General features: G+C 36.8%; 3 protein-coding genes across 3 annotated transcripts; 1 reads left to right on the forward strand and 2 right to left on the reverse strand.

Annotated features, from left to right (window-relative positions):
* Positions 1 to 1,441: 1,441 nt before the first annotated feature.
* On the forward strand, positions 1,442 to 2,085 carry LOC146161526 (26S proteasome complex subunit SEM1-like). Its single transcript, XM_083384364.1, has one exon. It carries the CDS (start codon positions 1,493 to 1,495, stop codon positions 1,718 to 1,720), a length of 228 nt encoding a protein of 75 aa, XP_083240490.1. The 5' UTR covers positions 1,442 to 1,492; the 3' UTR covers positions 1,721 to 2,085.
* LOC146161527 (zonadhesin-like) lies at positions 1,934 to 6,800 on the reverse strand. The gene is made up of 11 exons (XM_083385184.1): positions 6,796 to 6,800; positions 5,755 to 5,782; positions 5,022 to 5,067; positions 4,673 to 4,834; positions 4,326 to 4,487; positions 3,966 to 4,127; positions 3,591 to 3,752; positions 3,241 to 3,402; positions 2,818 to 3,009; positions 2,227 to 2,409; positions 1,934 to 2,006 (listed from the first exon to the last, which is right to left on the reverse strand). Exons 1-11 carry the CDS (start codon positions 6,798 to 6,800, stop codon positions 2,002 to 2,004), a joined length of 1,269 nt encoding a protein of 422 aa, XP_083241310.1. The 3' UTR covers positions 1,934 to 2,001.
* Positions 6,801 to 10,363: 3,563 nt separating this feature from the next.
* LOC146161528 (zonadhesin-like) lies at positions 10,364 to 22,410 on the reverse strand. Its single transcript, XM_083385185.1, has 17 exons — positions 22,280 to 22,410; positions 21,424 to 21,588; positions 20,426 to 20,599; positions 19,689 to 19,856; positions 19,125 to 19,286; positions 18,214 to 18,378; positions 17,741 to 17,908; positions 17,105 to 17,266; positions 16,148 to 16,312; positions 15,268 to 15,429; positions 14,591 to 14,758; positions 14,033 to 14,200; positions 13,412 to 13,570; positions 12,663 to 12,830; positions 11,819 to 11,992; positions 10,810 to 10,988; positions 10,364 to 10,478 (listed from the first exon to the last, which is right to left on the reverse strand). The coding sequence occupies exons 1-16, from the start codon at positions 22,353 to 22,355 to the stop codon at positions 10,810 to 10,812; spliced, it is 2,583 nt and encodes an 860-aa protein (XP_083241311.1). The 5' UTR covers positions 22,356 to 22,410; the 3' UTR covers positions 10,364 to 10,478.
* Between the last annotated feature and the right edge of the window lie 1,788 nt (positions 22,411 to 24,198).

A 24,198-nucleotide genomic window follows, 5' to 3' on the forward strand; every position in this document is an offset into this window, starting at 1 on the left:
ATTCTGCCATACACTCCCAAACAATATTTTAATGCCAAATGATTTCACAACTAGTTTTGGGCCAGTCTGGAAAGTATGGCAGACCTTGACGAGATCTCACGGCCAAAAAAATTTGGGTGCAACAAGGGTAAAAAAATGTGCACTTTCAAATTGCCAGGTGCACTTTATGATTTTCAATGCACTCTGTATTGCATACACTGTACTGTAAGCGTATGCTGATGCGATAAATAAGTGTGCACAAGCGTTTTGCATATTTGGGGTGCAGTTGAGATTATTTTCCGTGTTGAACTTTTAAAAGGTTGAAAAACTTGCGGGTGCACTTGCCACACTTTCCACAGTGGGTTTGGGGCATTTCACTCCAGAGGTCTTAGCTGGAATGTAATCGTGTACCCTACAAGCTTTTATATTGTTATGCCAAAAGTATAATGGAGCATTTGTTAAGTTATAATTGCAATTGTGGTTCAGTTCCATTCTACATTATGTTACCTGATTTAGTAATTACTCACCGAAATAATTATTTCCTGTTGTCATATAACACCTAAGGTGTTATTAAACCCTGATCATTTCATGGAATGTTTGCCGAGATCCCAGGTGTGCCATGCCAAATTTATTGAGTTACAATCAAGGTTTTATGAACATATGAGGTTTGAAAATCTTTTACAACTCAACCTTTCCCCGAAATAAAGTGTGCCATTAACTAATTTAAGTGTGTTCATGATTTACTTCAATCTTGCATTCGCACCTCCCGCAGAAAGCATTGGCATAAATTATAAGCTAAACTTTAGCAGTAATAGAAAGAAGAACAACCTCCAGTCTAACAATTGTGTTAATGAGGTTTGCTCCGGTGATTTCCAGTTATGTTTATCTCGTCACGTTTCTTCTTCTTTTTAATCAGTGTAAAAAACACAGTTCCAGTCTTATTGTCTTCTTTGATATAAATAGGGACAGCGGCCATTTGACCAAAGAAGACCTGTTGTGCAACATTCTGTAAAACTGTCTGTTACAACATTTTTTCTAAGCAATTTAGAAAAAAAACAATTATTTAATGAAGTGATAAGTTTACCTAATGGTATATAATTGTAAACTGATTGGGGGGTCGCACAGGTTTACGAGTACTGGAAAGGGGTCGCAACAGCCAAAAGTTTGGCAACCACTGCGCTAGAATCTGACTTGCTGTTAGTTGATATGATATTCATAAAAAGGCCATGTTAATAACAAAACTTCACATATTAGAGTTGGGTTGTTGTTGTTAAATAAAGAAAGTAATACAAGGTTTAGCAATTTCATTGGAACTTCACCCATCCTAATTCCTCCTAAACCTAATTAATTGCTGGTGCTTTGACAAACCATACCATAATCATATTGAGTGTTGAGTTTTGAAAGTGCTGTGAGGTTTGACTAGCGTTTTACCGCTACTGTTTAAATTTCTAAAAGCAACATGTTACATTTCTTCTAAGGGCAGTACATTTTTTAACAAATAACATTCTTGGCCATGTCGGATAAGAAGAAAACTGAGGAGAAGATCGAAGCCAAAGCTCCTGATCTGGGATCACTGGAGGAAGATGATGAGTTCGAAGAGTTCCCAGCAGAGGAGTGGGGAGAGATGGAAAAGGAGCCGGAGGTTTTCTGGGAGGAAAACTGGGACGATGACAATATCGAGGACGACTTTTCCAAGCAGCTAAGAGCAGTTTTGGAAAAGTCCGGACAAATGAAGGGGTAATAAGAGGCCACTGTGTTTTTGGTTTCTGTGGAACCTGGCTGAACTGGTTTAGGGCTTAAAATGATCTTAATTGAAATACAGAAGAGTCATTGCCTTTTGATCTTAAGATTATTATACTACATTTGTCTATGCTTCACCAAAACTTCTTTAACCACCTCTTTAACAAAGCAATACCTTGCTTTAACACCATTTATTTGAAGCGAATAAATGCGATTATATTTCAAAATAATAAACTGGTTTTGATGCCGTGTAAGTCGATTGAATCCCTTTTCCTTTCTTTGTTATCCTGAATAAAACACAACCCATTTGTTTGTTTTTTGCAATGCTGGTGAAATTATTTTACCAATAGTGAATTGCAACTTTGACTGTTGTCTGTATCTTAGACAAAAATCCATTCAGCTACTATAATTAAAAAAAACGCACAAAGCATTTTGTTGAAAAATCTTGTTATGAAAAACATGTCCACAAATACAGGCAATAAAACGATCTTATTTTAAACTACTCACCCGAAAATGAATATATTAATCTAGGGCATTGGTATCTTGTCACACATTTTCCTTTCTTGTTCTTGTAGTAGTTGGGTTTGCAAGTGCAGCCCGATTTACACTCGGGGTAGCATACGCGCCCATAGTTGCAAGTTCGCACGCATCGGTAACAACGTTTGTGTTCCATATTGAGTGGACACGTTGCTGTAATGCAATATATTGCAAAATGTTACTAGCTTGTTACTTTTTCATTTTGCTAGACTAGTATTCACCGCAACAAGTGCATTTATATATTCAACCATATGAAGTAGCCTAATATTCAAGGCAGGGATGAACGTAGAATGATTTTCATACCGGTAAAATTAAAAAAATTGTTACCGAAACGTATAAAAAAGAGACGGCGTCGAAATGTTACGTCCTAACGGTACTACAATGTTAAGTTAAATGCAGTTGAGGAAATGGCGGGATGGCCTACGGACCGAAAATGTTTTTTATCGCTGCACCATTCATGGCTTACTTTTAATACTAATTTAAGGAATATATAGGCCTGCGGACAATCTGTAAGTCGCAGCGCCTACTATTCAAAACTTGATGTTAACCTGTAGCACTTACGCTTGGGGCAGTATACAAAGTTATTAGGGGTACACATTCCGATCGGCTCACTCCAAACCCATCCCGGCGGACAGCTACACCCTGGCTTGCACGTGTATCCGGGGCAAGGGTTCGAATTTGGATTGTACCAGTCGTGGCAAGTTTTCTTGCATGGCGCGCATTTCGGGTAGTAAATTTGCTTGCCAGTACATTCTGAAAGAAAAACCGATTGAAAAAAGCAAGATTTTTTGGTGAATATCAAGAAAAACGTTTTATTGAATTTGGATTAGCTGTTGTCATTGAAAGCAACTTTTCTTATATATTTTTAGTCTACTCTGCTAGACAACGGTTACGTGATCTTTGACCTATCGGAGGCAATTTTGAGAAACAAACTGATAATTGAATTTTTCATGAAGTCAGAAGGAAACCGTGCTTTTAACTTACTTTTGGGGCACATATGTGAAAGCACACATTTCTTCCCGTCCCAGTAGTAACCCTTGTATGCGCATTTGCACCCAGGCTTGCAATCTGCCGTACAAGGCTTGCCAATGTCTTTACAATCGTTGCAACCGACACATTTGTGATAGATCTGACCAGCAGGGCAATCTGTTTAAAAGTTGATTTGGTATATTTTGGGCTAATTATTCGATTTTACCAAAAGAAAAGAGTAACAATCTGCTAACTAATTGAGGTAGGCCTAATATGAGCTCGACCCCCCAAAATAGTTAATTTTCGAGTTGTAAGAGAAAAGAATTGGGCCAAAATCTAATAAAATAAAAGGTTTAAAGTCTTACAATTGGGACATTTCTTCTCCAGAACACATTTGTTTCCGTCCCAGTAGTAGCCCTTGTATGCACACTTGCATCCAGGCTTGCAATCTGCCGTACAAGGCTTGCCAATGTCCTTACAATCGTTGCAGCCGACACATTTGTGATAGATCTGACCAGCGGGGCAATCTGGTTAAATGTTAAGATGGCAAATTTAACGAAATGCAGTTCATTATTTGTTTTCACCGAAAGAAAAAAGTAACAGTCTGCCAAAATAATAGGGCTAGGCCTAACTTGAGCAGAACCCTAAAAATACATAACAGTTTGATTTGCAATTTAAAAGAATTGGGCTAGAAACTATATAGCCTAATAGGCCTATAACGAGTTGTTCAAAGATCTTACAATTCGGACATTTGTTTTCCAAAACACATTTCTTTCCATCCCAGTAGTAACCCTTGTATGCGCATTTGCACCCAGGTTTGCAATCTGCCGTACAAGGCTTGTCAATGTCTTTACAATCATTGCAACCGACACATTTGTGATAGATCTGACCAGCGGGACAATCTGTTTAAATGTTGCATCAGTAAATTTAACGAATTGAAGTTGATTATTCGTTTTTTAACGAAAAAAAACAGTAATCAGTCTGCCAAACTAAAAGAGTTAGGTCTAGTATGAAATGAGCCTAAAGATACTTTACAGTGTGAGTTGCAATTAAAAAATTGGCACCGGAAACTAATATAATGAATTGTTCAAAGGTCTTACAATTGGGACATTTCTTCTCCAGAACACATTTGTTTCCGTCCCAGTAGTAGCCCTTGTATGCACATTTACATCCAGGCTTGCAATCGGCCGTACAAGGCTTGCTAATGTCTTTACAATCGTTGCAACCGACACATTTGTGATAGATCTGACCAGCAGGGCAGTCTGTTTACAAGTTCAATTGGTAAATTTAACGAATTGAAGTTGATTATTCGTTTTTTATCGAAATAAAAGAGTAATAGTCTGTCAAACAAATAGAGGTAAAACTGAACCCAAAAACTTAATGTTTAAGTTTATATTAAAAAGAATTGAGCCAGAAACTAATATATTGAATTGTTCAAAGGTCTTACAATTTGGACATTTCTTTTCCAGAACACATTTCTTCCCGTCCCAGTAGTAGCCCTTGTATGCACACTTGCATCCAGGCTTGCAATCTGCCGAACAAGGCTTGCCAATGTCTTTACAATCGTTGCAACCCACACATTTGTGATAGATTTGACCAGCGGGACAATCTGTTTAAATGTCGAATCGGTAAATTTAAATAATTTAAGTTGACTATTCGTTTTTCACCAAAAGAAAACAGTAGCCTACCGAATCGGTCTGCCAAACTGATAGAGTTAGGCCTACTTTGAGCTGAACCCTAAAAAATAGTTAATAGTTTAAAAGAAACTAATATAATGAATAGTTTGAGGATCTTACAATTTGGGCATTTATTTTCCAGAACACATTTCTTGCCAGGCGTTTTCTACGATTTGCGATATTTTACCAGCTTTCAAATGGGCAGCCGGGCAAAGTATAAACTCTAATTATTGTGTTAGTGGTCCCGAGTCGGCTTGTACGTATTAATTTATACGTATGTGAGAAAAACCTACAAAAACTTACATTTAGGGCAATACTCCTTTTCGACGCAGTTATAGCCGTTTAAATAGTATCCTTTTGGACAAGCGCAGCCTGATTTGCATGCGCACCGGTCGTATGTTCCTACATCCTTGCAGTCAGTTGCACAAGGCTTGCAACGGTGGTAGATCTGTCCTCGGGGGCATGCTGCAAACAATGTATATATCTATGTGCCTCTTAACTGCTAAGCGAAATCTTGTGTACACGTTTGAGATAAGCGCAATCCATCATTGATGAAACTTTTGCCTGCGATCGAAAAACCATACACTCGATCAAAAGAGTTTCGAAGTAAAACTGGTTAAAATAGACCCTTATTTTTCTAATACGTGCGAAATTATTGGCAGCAGCTTCGCACTGAAAGCAAAAAATCTGTTAAATTTTATTTAGGTTTTGGTGTTTCGTGCTTTATTTTAGCAGAGGCTGTTTTTTAATAGATTGTATTTTATAAACAACACTCAAGCAACTATTTTCCTCTGATAAATTTGTTCAAATTACCTCAATATAATTGTCAAATTACCCCCAATGTTAAACTTACCAACAGTTTAAGAACCACTTGATTAAACCTGTAGATGTAAAAAACAGAACTTATAACATTTACTTACTCGGATAATAATATGTCGCGCTGACCGCAGATAAAACGCTCAACAACAGAAACAGACAAACCAAGGATTTCATCTTCAGAGGGAATTTTTCTTCTTCGTCTTTCTAGTTGTAGGCGACTATGATAAGCTATGCTCGATGTGCATTGCTTTTATGGAAAAGTAATTGCTGATTATTTTATATAACTTAGTGTGACTTGACAAACGAGGGGAATTTCGCTTGGTTTGTTTGCAGTTGGTTATTCAGAGGTTTGGCCCTCCGGGCAATGACATTGCATTTGTTTTTTCCGTGCATTTAATTGCCTTAATTGTTCAGCCGATCATACTGTCGTATAGAATTTTTTCTTTTCTTTCTTCGTGGTAAGAGAAACCTTGACTGACGGCTATAACTAAGTGGATTTTGTTTTAAACACATTTTTTAATCGCATAAAATGACTATGCTTCCATGTATAATGTCGCTTTAAAAATGACCGTTAGTTTAATTTCAACGCAGTGTTTAAAAACAAAATTTGGGGATCTTAATATTTTATTATTCTACTTGGCTCCCTAAGGAAGAAATTTTGAAGTTTTGGGAGGAAATTTGTTCCAGGCAGGGATTGGGGAGGAAAACTAGACAAAAAAAGTTATTTAATCGGCTATGTGGAGGAAAAAGTTATTTAACTCTAATGAGTACTGCTAGTATTGTAAAGAGTCTATTGGGGTCATAATCTAAGTGTATTCATTCTTCACAGTTACGACCATTTGAGAAATATAAACCAATGCCAGCCGTTTTTAAATAGATAAAATGAATAACTACGTCATACATTAAAATAAACTCACTTTCAGACGATTAGCGAATCCAATTTTTGTAACAAGTCTTGGCTTTTGACGCAGATGTGTCTATTGCAGTTTTACATGTTTTGTTTTTAATTTTTCCAACAGGTTTCATTTTATGTCAGCAGTTTAGATCGAAGTAATAAAATAATAATGTAGATTACTTCATGGTTTTTGATGACGAGGAATTGGCAGTATTTGGGTTTGTTGTGGAGGAATTTAAAAAAACAACGTTTGTGAGGTTAAGGTTGTCTCGTTCTACACGCGATATAATTAGTTCGGCAATGATTTTGCAGTTTACTTTTTGAACTCTCATCGCACGCAAATTCGAACGCCGACTTCGCTAATGGTTTTTTCAGCGCCTGCGGATAAATATGGCGGAACGAATGTATTTCCAAACTAATCCGCGGCTTCTGAATTCATGTAATTCGTGAGTGCAAATTGCAAGTCATTCTATTTTAATACCGAGTCGGATCATTTCTAATTTATTTTTGCAAAAAAGCAAAAATTCCCGCCAAGTCGGCATGGCCGTTAAAAGACAAAACAGTTTTGTTTGCGTCAAAAAAACACACCATTCGTTGAACATTCAGAATTGGTTTACATGTAATGAACGCCATTGATAAATTGTTTATCAAACAATCGCTTGTGTTGTAAATTTTTGAGAGAAATTCAAGTTTAAATTAAAAGCCAAGGGTCTAAATTTTATTGTTGGACGCATTTTGAGTCTTTACATTTCTAATACCCAAAATTCATATATTTGTATTTGTTAACGGACGTGTGCAGGTGTGACAAGAATATGTTTTCCGTAAAATATATTTTGCTTTAGCACCAGAACTTCGTCTTCTAATAATAATCGTGGCGTGACTTCGGGTTAGTTGTGTATTATATATACTCGTAAATTTCCAATATAGCATAAAGTTATTGGTTACATGTCGAGTTTCCTCAGAAGTGTTAAGTAAACGCTTTGATTTTTCACCTTCATCAAATCCGAAGGCCGTTAGACAGGTATAAAACTGATCTTAAAATGAAAACTTATAATAAAAAAAAATAAATGATCTTAAGTTGCTGGCTTGTACGGATATTTTTTGTACCGTTCATTGAGCGGAGCTGTTTGTTTCAAATATTTTTATAAAAAAACAACAAAAAACGTTGAATGCCTTGCATTTCCCGGGCAGTGCAAGGAAACTTCTGTATGAAATTCTTGCACTCGCCCGCTATTTTTTGTCTGGTATTTGCGGAAGCAATATTTCGTAAGTGTCGATCGAACCTTAGTATAATTTGGCAAACTGCCTTAGGAATTCGATTTTTCGAAACATTCCTTATTTTAATTTAACATAGACCACACACCCAACACAAATGTAGTAATGCAATTAAGGCATTCAAAGAGTAAAATCTCGAAAATCTGGAAGGTTAATCTGATAGTGGTGTTTCTGAGTAAATGACGAAGTAAACATTTGTTTTTTGGGGAATGATTTCTGCATAAAATTGTTTTGGGTTACGAATTGTGTTTCTCTAAGTCTACATAATAGACAACTTTCATTTAAAAAATAATTTATTACACATATTATTAGCTACACTTTTTTAATTTTACAAAACCAAGTTTCGATTATATAACCGGAAAATACTTGGTCGAGTGATTGATTTCAGTACCCTGAAAGCTTTCGGTGTGTAACCGTAATACAACTATAGTTTTATCTTTTTATATAAAAATAATTGTGTAAAAAGCATGATTTCCCAAAGCAACAATTAATCTGCCGCTAACCATTTTTGATGAATTATTATTATTGATGGATTTGTAATCACTTCCAAGATAACAAACCCCTAGTTTTGCCCTCCACTGTCGGAGCTTTCGATCAATTTCATATTTAGTAGGCCACTAAAAACATTAGGTATATTGCTGGCTTTTCAAAACAATTTCAAATTGAAAGTGTTTGCTATGGTGACATTAATTATAAACTCTTTAGTTTATTTGTTAAACAAACTATTATCTTTTAGTCCAATATTTATATTTTTACTTAAAGGATTATCAATACCTATAACATTTTATTATTTTAAGCTTTTTCTAGAAACACTCACTAGGGGGCACGAGGGAATACCCATCCCTCCCCTCACCTCAAACTAGATGTTTCGTTATTTTTACCCACATAAATAACTTAAAATTTCCCGCTTCGTGCGGATGTTGTATTGATTTTTACTAGTAATGGAATATAATTCCTTTTCATTAAAGCTGCCGTAATAGCCTTTAGTGCCTCCTAAATCAGCCTCTCTCCAAAATACAAACTATTCTAAGTCAGTTTAGTTATCGCTTTTGGTTTCGCGTTTTGTGCGAATCGACAACTCTTTGCGATATCTTTATTGTATCGTAAGTAACCCTTCTCCAACTCAAAAAATTAACAGGATAAACGCACGTAGTCTTTGTTTTGTTCTCACGTGGTGCCTGTGCCATACAGGTCAACCGTCCTCTTAACTCAGGGGCGGGCAAAATACGGCCCGCGATAGGATTTTGAGCGCCCGCAGACAGTGTTCGGTTTTACGATAATGTGGCCCGCGGCCACAGTCTACCGCAATCCCCAATTACTTTCTTACTACGTCAAATAATAGTGATCGTTAGTTATTCTTTAGTTTTTGTTTTGGACTCCAGCCATAAGAGTGAAATAAGAACAACATCAACATCACACAGTTCGGAAATAAAACTAACACACAGTACGGAATAAGACCAAAATAGGATTAATATTAAATAGTCGTAATACTGTCTAAATTGGAATAAGTCATAAAAAAATAAGACCTAAATGACCAGAATCACTAACTCCACTAATAATTTCAACCCTAACCCATTTTCTAACCCCACCCACCGGCCACCAATAACCCAGAACAGGGCCAGAAAATCAGTTGCCAAAAAAGCGGCTTCAAACCAGGGCGCCCAAAATTCAACACCAAAGCGGCCAATGCCATGGCCCCCATCGTCCCATATCTTCTCCCTACAGTTTCAGACGATGTAGTTATTATTCTGTTGTATATATGATATTACTGCGTGTTTGGCTTTATTATGTCGTTGATGTTAATACTATGGTATTATTGATTTTTCTGCTTTAGGTGTTGTTGATTTTTAGGTCTTATTGTTTGTTCCAAATTTAGATTTAGAGTTTACATCAATATTATTCCTTGGATTTTGCCAAGAAACGTAAAGTTTAACAAAGATTGGATGCCGAAGTACTTTTTTAAGTCGGCAGGAAATAATCAGTTCTTTACAGGGTAATGGAAGTGTTGCCGTGTTTAAAGAGTAGAACATTAGCCGCCATTATGCGAAAAAAACATGTAGGCCATGGCAGCACAATTAATATATCGATCAGGAATCCGGCCCGCCAAGTACTTCAGTTTCCCATATCAGGCCCGCCGACTGGAGAAGAACTATAAGTGAATGCTCTTTTCGCGCTTTCACTTAAACTTATAGGCGCCATCTCCTTGAATAAATTTAAATCAAATTCCAGTTAAACATTGCGCACCAGTTCGCTTGGAACAGAAAGTATTTTAAGATTAGGCCTACTTGTATTATAAGTTAACCTTGGGACGTTATCTCTGAAAAAATCCTTGTCTCCCAAGCCGAAATATAAGATCTGCCCAGGCAGCACTCACACAGTCCTTTGGGACATTTTCTTATTGTGTTTCCATGTCTCCTAAATTCTATAGCCGAATTCTCCAAAACATTTTTTCGGTATTGCTAAATACAGAATATACACAGCTGTTGTTTTATTCACTTGAATACATGTGGATAAATGCGATTAAATGTAGTTACAAGTGTGGAAAGAACATCATGTCTTCCAGGTCATATCCATTTCCATCTTTACTTCTGCAAAATACCAGACAACATAAGAAAATAAATACATTACTTAGATTGCCTTTAAAATATTATTATATTATTGTAACAATTGTTATTAAAATCAAGAATCAGTTTTTTTGTGCAAAACTAAAGATAAATAACTCAAATAAAAAAAAAATGCTTCATAAAAACTTTATTTCAACTCAAGGTCAAGTCATTTTGCCCAAAATACTTAAGTCAAGTCAGATTATTTAAAAAATGATTTAATTGCACTTAGTCAAGTCATTGACTTGCGTCATTCATTACAACACTGGTAACCAGTCGGGCGCTTCAGAGATGCACCTAACATTTTTAAACTCACCTAATAGTAATCGTCTTTGCACTCAGATTGCGTTATGCATTCATGGCCGTCCAAGAACTTGCCAGCGGGACACGCGCATCCGGGTTTGCAAATCCTCGGACAGGGCTTATTCACGTTCAAGTCGTGGCACGTCTTGTTGCATGGAGTACATTCCCACCACACCTGCTCGTACGGACAGCCTATAGTCGAAAAAAAACGATTCCATTAGTGATTTCCAAAATATGTGCCTCGGTACACTAGTGTGCCACGAGAGATTGTCAAGTGTGCCGCGAAACTGTTTTGTAATTTTGGAAAATAAGTTATTTGCATTACCAATTAAATGTGCACTAGTCATTACAAATTAACAAAATTGAGTCATTTACATATAGTTTGTCGTATGTTAAGGCGATTGTAAAGTTAGCATATTGTTGTTCTGGTCAAAGTGTGCCGTCAAATATTTAAGATTTTTTTAGTGTGCCGCAAGCTAAAAAAGTTTGACAACCACTGCATTAACCGGGACCAAGATTCAGGTGCGTTGGGCTGTTTCACAAAAAGTAACAACATTAAAGGTATAGGGCGAAACGATTTAAAATCTCAATGTCGTTTATGGTTTCAATGTCGTTTATGGTTTCAGTAGAAATGACATAAGTTATATGAGCCGTAATTAAAAAATAAAATGTTTTCAGGCCATTACAAAGATACTCGCCTTTATGCGCATTGTAAGAAATTACTTTTAAACAAACGTAAAATATTATTGTAGTTTAATATAGAATAAATAACTTTTGTAACCTTCTTTTCCCCTAAATGAAGGGGTTACAGGTTACAGTTATTTATAATCATAAATCGGTTTAAGTTTAAAAACAAATGTAAATACTCTTTATATTTCCGGGGTATATAACTGCGAAAAATACATTTTTTTACTCTCATAAAAACTCGCCAATTTCAAATTCCCTCGTTTATAATACTGTTAACAATAAAAACGGTGACTTTGCGGGAGAAAAGATGTAAAGCAAAATTTTTTAAGTCTCACTTGTTTTGCATTGATCCTCGGTTACGCATTCGTATTTATTATAGTCCCAGTAGGTGCTGTTGGCGCACGCGCAACCGGGCTTGCATTCCTTGGTGCAGGTTTTGTTGCTCAAAACATCTTTGCATTTAAGGTGGCAGGGAAGGCATTGTTGGTAGGCAAGTCCATCGTAGCACCCTGTGAAGCAGAGCAAATGATCGTGTTACGTGGTTTGGATTTCCAATATCAATATTTTAATAGATAAATGAAACTCTCAAGGTATACTCACTTATTTCTACTACTACCAGCTTGTCAAAACTAAAATATTTGTAGTTTTCTTTACGAAATCACCTTATATTATGTGTATTTCAGATCCCTTTCTTATCGACATTTTGGAGCTATTTCCAATAATTTTTGCTTTGAAACACTGATTTTTGCTTTGAAATAAATTTATTCATTTTGTATGTTTGATGACCCAAGGCTATACGTAATAATATATAGTACAAAGGGTAATCGATCGCCAAGAGACGCTGTTATTTGATATTTAGGTTAATTTTGGCGATAAAAGTCACATATGTTTCAGCGTGCACCCTAAAGAAATAACCCCCGGTATTTCTTCCATGCACTTCCACGTTACCATGTCTAAAACCAGGTTAAAAATCAAACTGTTTGATTTTTACCGTGACTATGTCACATCGTTCTTGGTTAAATAACAAGCGTTCCAAAAATTACCCAAACAAATTGGGAAAATACGGAAAAATACAAGCCAAACATATTGACTTACGTAGTAAGAATATCATAGCTCATACAGAAGTGGTAACATTTGTCCAAATACCTCCAACCATTATGCTCCTTAATATCCACTTACGTTCTTTGCACTGCTGTTTAGTGAGGCATTTGCCATCGTCCCAGTAGGATCCCACCGGACAAGCGCAGCCAGGTCGACAAATCGCAAAGCAGGGCTCGTTAGAATCCAAGTCGTCGCAATCCGTCGCACACGGAACGCACTCGTGATGGACCAGGCCTGCTTTGCATTCTTTTAAAACATTAATACGATTAAGACCTAAAAATGAATCCCTGTTTGCTAATGCATGGGAACAGTTTTATTTGATTGATTAATAGATTGGACGGGCCAGTTGGTGCTCGTTCTTTTTGTTGGCCCTCACTTAAGAACCATTTTTTCAGGGTAAAATTAATTCGGACCAATTACCAATTGTTGTAAGTAATTTTTAGGCCTAATGACTTAAGTCCAAATCAAGTCACTTTTAAAAGCACTCAAGTCCAAGTAAAGTTGTTTTGAATAAATACCAAGTCAGGTCCCAGTCAACTCCTAGTCATAAAAATTTAACGTTAAACTATAAAAAAATGATAAACTCGTCCGATTGATCAATAACTCAACTAAAAACTAATACAAACGCATAGTATAGCAAAGAAATTGTTTTATGGGCAAAACTTAAGATGAAAGTCAAATCAAGTCATTTTACCCAAATGACTTCAGTCAAGTTAAATCGATTAAAAACATTGACTTAAGTCATTAGAATACTGCAATTACCCGAATTGTTTTTTGTCAGTATAGCTTTTTTCATATGCGACGTAAAAACACAGCCTAAACCTTACGTATTGGACACTGGTAGCGACGGACACACTTCATTCCGTTCCAATAGCGCCCTTTCGGACATTTGCATCCGGGTTTGCACAATCTCGGGCAGGGCTTGCCAATATCGCTGCAGTTTGTGCACCCCACGCATTCGGAGTACATCTGGCCAGGAGGACAGGCTGCAGAAACAGTTTGGAATTAATGCACATTCCACTACTGTATAGGTGGAAAAACAATAATGCTATTATTTTATTGTTTGCAACTTACTATATAGAAACACTACTAAACACTGAATAACACGAAAATCATCGTTTATGTAAATGCCTATTTATATTAAAATGTTATATTCCCGTTTTGCTTTTTAATTTTTTTTAGCAACAATATAGTCCTACCCACCGAAGAAAACATGATGAAATTTAATTATCAAGTTGTCAGAAACAAATAAATTATAACCACCTGTGTGTCAAATAATGCTAAAACAATACGATAATAACCTACTAATTTGCATTGAAACGTTCGTTGAAAAATAGGCCCAAGTGCCATATCAATATATACCCTAAAGCCTAATACATCCGTCTACCTCTTAGGTTCAAGTATCACTGGGTAAAAAGGAGCATATCCTAAAATAAGCTGATGCTTACTTATTGGACATTGATTCGGTGGAACGCACGAAGAACCGTTCCAATAGGAACCAGGGCTACACGCACACCCAGGTATACATACTGCTGGACAAGCTACGATCTGGCCAGCGTCACTGCAGTTGAAAGCACAGGATGGACACTCCTGGTAGACCTGGTTGGACGGGCAGGCTATACACAGACAAAAAGTATTTCATTGATAAAATCTATAGTTCCCGTTCTTTAAAGGTTAAAATGTGTGTGGGGAAATATTACTTCGGACATATGTATGTAGGCCTATTAAGTTTTAGTGTGACAGCTAATATAACGGTTAATCGCGAACACAAGAAGAAAAGGCCAATTAGGTGATATAAGGTTCTCTAGAAGGAGTTTATAAACTTATTTCCACAATGCTTTCACTGTTAATCTTAAAATAGAATGATCTGCATTATGCAAACAGGTTCTCACATAAATGAGTAGAGCCACAGACAGTGCAAAGATCACTTAAAAAATTCGTCTACCTCTTGGGTTCAATTATCACTTGGCAAAAAAATTCATGCTCTCAAAACTGCTGATGCTTACTTTTTGGACATTGATTTGGTGCAACGCACAAGGAACCGTCCCAGTAGGATCCTGGGCTGCACGCACATCCTGGTATACATACATCTGGACAAATTACGATCTGGCCCGCGTCACTGCAGTTGAAAGCACAGGATGGACACTCCTGATAAACCTGGTTGGACGGGCAACCTACACAGAAAAAAAGTATTTGTATGTACTCCAATAATCAATACTTGTCGTTCTTTAAAGTTAAATTGTGTGGGTTGCGATATTTTATTTTGGACATGTATTCGTTTTTAGTGTCACAGCTAATATCAACACAAAATGAACAGGCCTTTTATAGGTGATTATACAAGTTTTTGCAGAAGGAGTCGCGCTGGAGCTCTGAAAAATACATTTTATTTTCACATATTATGTTTTCACAGTAAATTTTAATGTAGAATGATCTGCATGATGCAGACAGGTTTTCACATAAATATAGACACGTACAGATAGTTAAAATATCGTTAAAAATGTAAAAGCTTGCTAGCCAAGTCTTCTCATTGAGTCCTTAGGGTCCTTCTTGCAAACCCTTTATGCCACACTAAGCGGCCTCCACCCAGTCTAGGAACCTCTGTTATATGGTAAATCTTTAATTTAAAAAAATATTTTGTTAGGCCAAGCGATGCTTTTTTTATAGATCAAGCAATTCGCCTTACTTGGCGGGCATTGGTCGGGTGCTACGCACTTCGTTCCATCCCAAACGTGCCCTTCTACTCGGCATTTACACCCAGGAATGCATACAAGTAAACAGGGCTTGTTAAGGTCTTTGCAATCGTTGCAGCCAACGCATTCGCTGTAGATTTGGTCTTCCGGACAATCTATTTAAAAAAATGATTTTTAATATAATCAAAATGAAAAATAATTAAAAGATAAAAAAATGTTTGTTTTTAGTCGAATAAAAGCTGTTTCAGCTAAGGCTGTGTATTCTAAATACATAAAATCATAGTAAACGTATAGTTTTTATTTGTTTTATCTTTAGTTATATTCACAAGTGCTTAACTATTTTGTTTTATTAAATATATTTATTATGATGTTTGGGGAATATCCCGAACTAATGTCAACCTACGCATCTGTGGCAGCACTATTTAAAAACGGTTTAGTTAAGGCTAATCTGGTTAATCCAGTTTCATGTTGGTGAAATACACTTGTGCAAATAAAAGGGTACAATTGTATGAACCTAAAAAACTTTAACTTTAAAAAATGTTCATGTATTTTTTTCACGTTCAAGCAAATAGCGTACACTAAATAAACAGCGTAACCAGTTGGCACTATAGAAAGAAAAATTGTATTGAATTCTCACAATCTTTTGCACTTCGTCTGGTCAAAGTAACAATGAATCATGTTTCATTTCTACTTTGACCTGATGGAGCACGGTTGTGCGAAAGCTTGTCGAAAATTCAATACAATTTTTCTTTTTAATTGCCACCTGATTACACCGTTCAGAATTAGAAAAATACGTCCATTTACTAACATTAAAAAAATAGCGTAGACTGCTATGTAAAACGCTTTATATGTGATAGTTATGTATTCCCTTACAGTTTGCACATTGTTTCGGCGCGACACAGTAAGATCCGTTCCAGTAGGTTCCAGAAGTGCAAGCACAGCCAGGAATGCACGCACGACAAATCACTTTCGAATCCAAGTCATTGCAGTTGAAACGGCAAGGCGGGCAGGTTTGGAAGACTTGGTTCGCCAGACAAGCTGAATGAACGAGATGATAAAACGTCAAATTGTTTTGTTTGGGCGGGATAACTGCAAATCACCGGATATAATATTTTGTGTCGAAATTTATGAACATAACTATCTTTAAACGAACGAAAAAGGGAAATATTAACTCCATGCGCCGTAGTTTGGTGACTCCTGGTTTAAAGGTGAAACGTAGTATACACGGATTCTTGCATGTCGAGGATTGTTTTCTTCTTAAAATATTATACATATAAATAGCAAAGCCAAATCGGATGAGTAAACGACATCATCGTTATGAAGACTTTTCGATAACTATAATTGTATCATCATTAGTTATAACAACTGGAATCCATTTAATCCCCGCTTATGACCGGAATTTTGGGTACACTTTACTGTAGCCTATAGGTTAAATATAATAATATCACAGCAGAAAAGGTCGAGTAAATACACATGTATACTCGACCTATTTGGCTTTGTTGTTTATGCTCAAGCTACATCACAGGTCGGTGAGTAGTATGCCGAAATGTCATAATTGATTTAATAATAATCAAAGTATTCTTTCGAATAACAAAATCTACCTGAATCCGTATGGTGAAAACAAACGATTCTGGTTGCACATCAATGATAAAGATCAAACTAAGTACAAAGCTTAGTAAACCGAAAATCAGTTTGTTTGTATGTTACAAAAAGATAAATATATTTCGCTATAAAGCATCATCAGTATCTTAATTCGAATGAATCCATTCGTATGAATTTCAAAACACTTCGACGGTTGTTTCTCCTCGTAACGATAGCACATAGTCTTACTTGGAGGGCATTGGTCGGTTGCTACGCACTTCGTTCCGTCCCAAACGTGTCCTTCTACTCGGCATTTGCACCCAGGATTGCATATAAGTAAACAGGGCTTGTTAACGTCTTTGCAATAGTTGCAGCCAACGCATTCGCTGTAGATTTGGTCTTCCGAACAAACTTTAAAAAGCAGGTTTAGATATTGCAACGATATGCATCTAGTGGTTTAACAAATTATTAAAAGTTAAGTAAGGTATCAGAACGCTCTTTCTAGCTGATAAATTCTTTATATACATATATATACAAAAACACAAAGTGTACGCCTTCCACGGTTAAATTTCACGTTTCTCAACCCAATGGTCGCCTACTCCAGTAGCTCACATGTAAACATTTATTGAGATGGGTGTTTAGCAAAACTCATACCAAATTTAAAAACCTGTAGCTATAGAAAGACATGCTGACATCATTTTTATTGAAATGATATTGTTTCTATGTTTTTCTCAGTTAAGATCCAAAAAGGTTAAGAAAATTGCATGGGTCATCAAAGATTTGTGTTATACTCATGCTAAGTATTTCGGGTAGCAGCGAAAAATGTTAAAAAGGCACTAGAAGTAGATATTCGCACAATCGACAAGTAACATTTAACAGTTTTACCTTTGGGACATTGATTCGGTGCAACGCATAAAGAACCATTCCAGTAGGAACCAGGGCTACACGCACATCCCGGTTGGCAAATTAACGGACAAGCTACGTTCTGGTCCGCGACACTGCAGTTGAAAGCACAGGATGGACAATCCTGGTAGACCTGATTGGACGGGCAGACTGTATAGATAAGAAGAAACAAATGCTAGGTTATTTTAGTTACTCAAATATTCTATAATTCTCTAATGGTTGCATAGTAGGTTGCGATATTTTAATTGTATTCCATTTTAATGTAACAATTATACCGGTTAATCGCAAAACCGCTGTAAGAAATATATTTATTTCGACAATGCGTTCACTGTTATTTATAATGTAGAATGATATGCGTTATGCAAAACGTTTTTTAGATTAGCATAAGAGAGAAACAATTATTTGATTAGAAGATATTTACACAGTTTTGCCAAGTAAGACTTTAACACTCTTACAGTTTGGGCATTGCGATTGATTGACACATTTCATGCCGTCCCAGAACTGTCCACTGCTGACTGGGCATCTGCATCCCGGCTTGCAAATTCTCGAGCATGGCTTGCCAATATTGCTGCAGTTTTGGCAACCAGCGCATTCGGAGAACTCCTGGCCAGCTGGACATTCTGAATTAAGCATTAGAGCATGCTGTAAAGTTTTTACCGTTCTGCCGAAAAATAAGTGTTGTCTACGGCTCTACGCTATCCGCTCCGACTCTACTTCAACTATAGATTGACTCGGTATTTAGCATTTTAGCGCGATTGGACGTGACACATATGGTTAGCTTGCACTTAGTTTGAATCTGAATGAATCAAAATAGTTAGTTAGCGCGTTACGGTGTGAAGTTATTGTGTGACGTCAATTGTAGCCTAAATGTCCTCGTCCCTCCAACAATCCGGATTTCCGTTTGAAATAAGCTATAAATCTAAGCGGTAAATTTTACTGGCTTTGCGACAAAATGGCAATTTTTTAGACAGGCGGTGATTTAATATCAGTGTCGTAAACAAGTCATTTCAAAATGACTTAAGCCCCAGTCAAGTATTTTGTAAAGTAACTTAAATCCAAGTCAAATCTTTTGAATAAATCACAAGTCAAGTCATAATTATAGCAGGTCAATTCAAAGTTCAGTACTTGTTATAAAAATTAAACGTCCACTAAAATGGGTATACTCTCTCGATTATTAGCAATATCTCACCTAAAAAATAGAAAAACCCAACACAGAGCAATATGTTGAACAATTAAGATAAATAACAAGTCTAGTAATATGTACAAAAGGCTTAAAGCTACTGAAATAATTTGTCCGAAAGACTCAATTCAAATTATTTACAAACAGGGACTGGAATTAAATAATCAAAAGGAAAACTAATCTTACTTATGGGGCATTGCTGTGGGTAGACACAGGCCGTTCCATTCCAAAACTGACCCCTGACCCGGCATTTGCACCCGGGCTTGCAGATTTTCGGACAGGGCTTTCCGACGTCATCACAGTTGTTGCATCCGACGCACCGCGTATAAAACTGACCGGTTGGACAGACTGTAAGCAAATCAAAACTTTCATGTGCATAAAACCGCAGTCGGTGTCGCCATATTTCATGGGCTAATGTTGGAGTTGGCAGCGAGTGGTTTTGTAAACAAATAAAAAGCTTTACAAAACATCATAGAAAGTTTCCTTTAATAATTTCTGCAAAAGGTAAGCAAACTTGAGTTTGCAATTTGTAATAAGTTTTAAAGTATGTTAATGAAACAACCACCAACTAAACGTAATTTAACAAATCGGTTTAGGTCATAGTAGAGACAATCGAGTCTGCCCCAACAAAATTAAGTTGGATAGCCTCTATATACCAAATAGACTCGATTCTAGTGGTTGGGGAACCACGGCTGAACGCTATCATATGACCAGAAGTAATTAAACCTTTATATACTTTTGCAAAATTACCGTTGGGGCACCAATTGGCGTACACACAGTCTTTGCCATTCCAGTATTGATTCCTTCGACACCTGCAGCCGGTTTTGCAGTCCTTGGTGCAAGTCTTGTTGGTGCCCAAGTCTTTGCAATCGGTTACGCATGGCAGACAGTAGCTTAAGTACTGACCGTCCGGGCAATCTGACAATTGGTAAACAAACAGTGATTGTTTTAGGATTTTAAAGCACTGCGTAAAAAAGTAAACATCTTGGAAAGACGCAAGTCTGTCAAAAACTTATACAACTAAATTTTCCCGATTGAGTTGTATGTTTTTAAGACAGGCTTGTGTCATTCAAAGTTAAACAATCATGCTGTGTCCGCCTGTGTGAGCTGACATAGGCTAGCTAACCTAATCGTATGGTAATTAATCGTTAATGTAAATCACAAAGGGCAATTCGGGTCAGTAACAATGGCCCTGTCAGTATTTTTTATCAATTGTTGCTCTGCCCACTACTGGAACTTACTTCTTCGCAGTTTGTATAGTAAGTTTTGTTTACAATATTGGGAATGGAAGATATTGGGAAACTTACCCTGAAGAAACTAAAACGGGCCTATTTCCCTTTTGTCGTTCCAGTATTGTGCCACATTCCCAACTATAAGTCAGCAGATAAAAATGATGGGATACTGAAACCTTCACCAATTAATGTTTCCTCAAAAAAAGTTCTGGCCTATTGCAAAAGTAATATTAAGTATAATTATAAAATGTGTACCTTTTGGACATTGGTCTTTTGTCACACATTTCTCGATGTCGTCATTCCAGTAAGTGTCTTTGGCGCAAGCACACCCGGGTCTGCATTCTTTGGTACAGGTTTTGTTATAGGCGATGTCGTCGCAGTGCAAATGGCAGGGACGACACTCGTGAAAAGCCAGGTAATCCGGACAACCTTTGTACGAAGAAAATCGACCATTTTCACAAAAGCGCTTTAAGAAGCAGATTGATTTAAAAGCGGCAATGTATCCTGACGATTAATTTATTTCCAATTTGGAATTACACTTTTCCAAGAAAATTATGTGAGATGAGTAGTTTTATCGTAACGAACATACGGATTTACGCTGGACCATCTTTGGGGATCCTTTTTTTTAATCGCTGAAAAAATCTAGGACTATAGCCAAGGGGTTCTTAAACTCGGGGCGCCGTGAAGGACTCTCCTAAAAAAAATGTTTTTATTTATTTAATATCAAGTTTGGCTAACACGATAAATTCTTTTTAAATACTTTTTAGTCGTGACTAACACAGATTATTTTTTAGTTTATTCCAATCATTAATCACCTCAGTAGCCAAATTCTCGTTTTCAGTTGACCTGAATATGACAGAATATACTTACTTTGAACACTGTACAGTGTTGTCAGAGGGAATTGTATTAGACCATTCCTCGAAACTATATACTTTTGCTAATTCACTAAATCAATCCAAACGATTTTCGCGCATCGCGAGGACGAGTTTATTTGTTGTAGTCCTTTTTACTGTTAATACTTTTATATAGGATGTATTTCCAGTTAAAAGGCGCCCACGCGTTTTATTTTCCAAATGCTATTAAGACTCTTTAAAGTCCTCTTGCCCTTAGGGTAATGACAACGCATAGGGTAATGACGTCATTTGTATTGGATCGGTCGGCTGCACTTTTCGCCAAGGCATCAGACATTTCAAGGCGTCAGTTTTAAAATGTTAGACAACCATAAAAGCGTAACGCGCGTCTCCCGGACTCACGTTTGCACTGATCCTTGGTCACGCATTCGTCTCCGTTCCGGTATTTGTCGGCAGGACACGCGCATCCTGGCCTGCATTCCTTGGTGCACGTCCTGTTGCTCAGCACGTCCTCGCACTCCAAGTGACAAGGAACGCATTGGTGGTAAATCAGGCCGTCGTCGCAACCTTTAAAAGATTTTGTATACGTTATAGGCGCGAAAAAGTCAAAGTTATCGTGGTCGAAAATATAGTGTATAGTGTTTCAGCCCAGGTGCACAAATGCACCGCCTTACTAAGTCATTTACGCAGTTAGAATTTCTTCTCGGGTATTTTCAGAAGCAGCTATAGCTTTTAAGATTCGCCGATAAACCTTACCAAAGCAAAAAACAGTCAAAACGCAGAAAGACATGAAGCTGTATAAAATAAATATGAACTTTGCTCGTATTTTGTTGAAATTATATGCTAATTTAATACTAATTTACAAGGTTCGAAATTCATTTAGGATATGCCTTAAAATATGCCTGTATGACATTTTCTTTGTATGAATTTTTTAGGGGGAACACTGGTCCAGGCGAATTGCGGAGCTGTGCTTATTTTCACGCTTTGAAAAACTTATTGGGAGTTTTTAATGTAAGAAAAAAAATTAAGCCAAGATGAAACAATTTGTTTTTCTCAAAATTTTTGACACTTACCCCCGACCTCGTTCTATTAGAAAGTTATGTCGGCACTATTATGCCTATATATGGACCTGCTGGTCTGTCTTTCCTATCGCAAACCGGTGGTATACTCTTTGTTGCAAAAGCAAGAAAGGTAATGCAGATAGAAAACGTATCAAATCGTCTACGCCACAAACAAAACATTTAAAAACATTACTTACGGCGGCCGTAATAGGTTGCGTAGGCTGTCGAACAAGCAGTAGCCAACACGAGAAACAATAGAGTCGAGAAGTTCATCTTCACACAATTCCAATCCTGGTCTCGAACAGTTGATTTGTGATTGATTATCCTGGCTCCTTCTCGCTTTATATATCCATCGCGAGGTACATTTCCAGTTCTAAAAAGCCACACGCCAAATTTGGCAGCAGAATTCACCTGATTTTCCTCGAAGTTTACTGGAGGCTGATTTCATTTTGCGGTGGATGTCGCCGCAAAAAAGCCGTTCCAGCGACTGTTTTACTTTTGCAATTTCACAGATATAGCGATTTTGTAAGTACCTCGCAGCAATTCAATTGTTGATCTCAAAAATGACAGGCTGTATTTCCAGTGCAACAACATACGATTAATTTCCAAAACGGGTGGCGTTTTGGATAACCACCAGCCACTTGTTTGAGTCTGTCACTTTATTTTCATTTGCACTCTGTGGCCAGCAGCGAAATATGCTAATTGTAGAGTGACGAGCGGAGATAATTTAATTAATTTTAGGTATTTACGCTTTCTTTGCCAAATTTACTTATTGGAATGTATATGGTGCCAAAACAGCAAAATGGTTTTCGTGAATACTGTGTCATATTTGAAAATAAATAAAATCAAATCAAATCGTACACTACCAAACGTTGGACCTAGGTAAAAGAAGTAAAATTGTGAGTTCGACTTTTCAAAAATAATTTCTGATTTGTTAAAACACTAATTGAATAATTATTCCACAGTTTAAAAATGCTTAAGGAAATACGTTAACCGAATGCACTTATAGGTCAATGCTTTCAAATGACTCCACACGGCAAAAAAATGTATGTGTAAAAAGAATGTGTTGCAAAATTTAGTTAGAAATTGTCATTTCTCCTATTGTACAAGCAAAAAAGTTAACAGAAAAAAGAAAATAATGGCCTGTTTGAAACAATGGTTTTAATTCATAGATCATTTTCACGATTTAAGTTTCCCGAATATTGCAAAGCCCAATTATTTTCGTATTTATTTACATTTATTTCAAAGAAAATGTCTTTGGCAGAAGGTTTAAAGGAAATAGCTTTCATGCTTATACGTGGGAGTCGCGGTGCATGCGACATAAAGTGGTAGTTTCCATGAGAAATGGCTGGAAAACGAGCGATTAGAAAGCGATATACTGGCGCCCGCTGCGCCAGAACCGCGAATGGAAAACACCTGCTTGAAATAGAGGATTGCATCGCGCACGCCTGTTGCACAACCTAATTTTATCTATAGCTGTATCTTCTTACGGTTTTAATTCACATTCCTTTAATAGCTATTACGTGTCACATTTCCAACTACACTGTGTTAACGACTTTGATCTCTAAAGCCACTCAGCAACAGTCACATATATTTGTGAGTTTTGTTTATGCCTGATTTAGCAGCTATTTATTCCAAATTTCTTAAGATTGGCGATCTGCTTTTTTATTGCCAGTCCTGTAACTTTTATTGTTTTTCTTAAACCTAAAGCGCCTAGGATAGAATAAGAAGTTAAAACCCACGTTTCGTGACAATCGTCATATTTGTTCAAAGGCTACTGGTTCAAGTGGCTGTTATTTAAAACTATTTTTGTTTTACTTTTGTGTGAGCTGTGGGTATTATATTTAATGATTTTTTTTTGTATTACCGGGAAAGTACGATAACCATTTTAGAGTCGGAATTGAACTGCCCACTTAAAAATGTATAATTGCATAGATATCAGTTGAAGAACAAAAGATCTCTTATTTTTATTTCTTGGGGAACTTTTTAATTTGCGCTTATTTTTGTTTTTCAAAGTTTCTTTCGAATTCTCTTTCAACGCAAGGTTGATACGAGTTAAGGAGAATTTGATGCGTATTTAAAGCGAAGGATTTTGCATGCCTGCGGCGAAATTGGC

Source organism: Ascidiella aspersa, chromosome 3 (genome assembly GCF_963924565.1).
Source record: "Ascidiella aspersa chromosome 3, kaAscAspe10.2, whole genome shotgun sequence".
NCBI lineage: Eukaryota > Metazoa > Chordata > Ascidiacea > Phlebobranchia > Ascidiidae > Ascidiella > Ascidiella aspersa.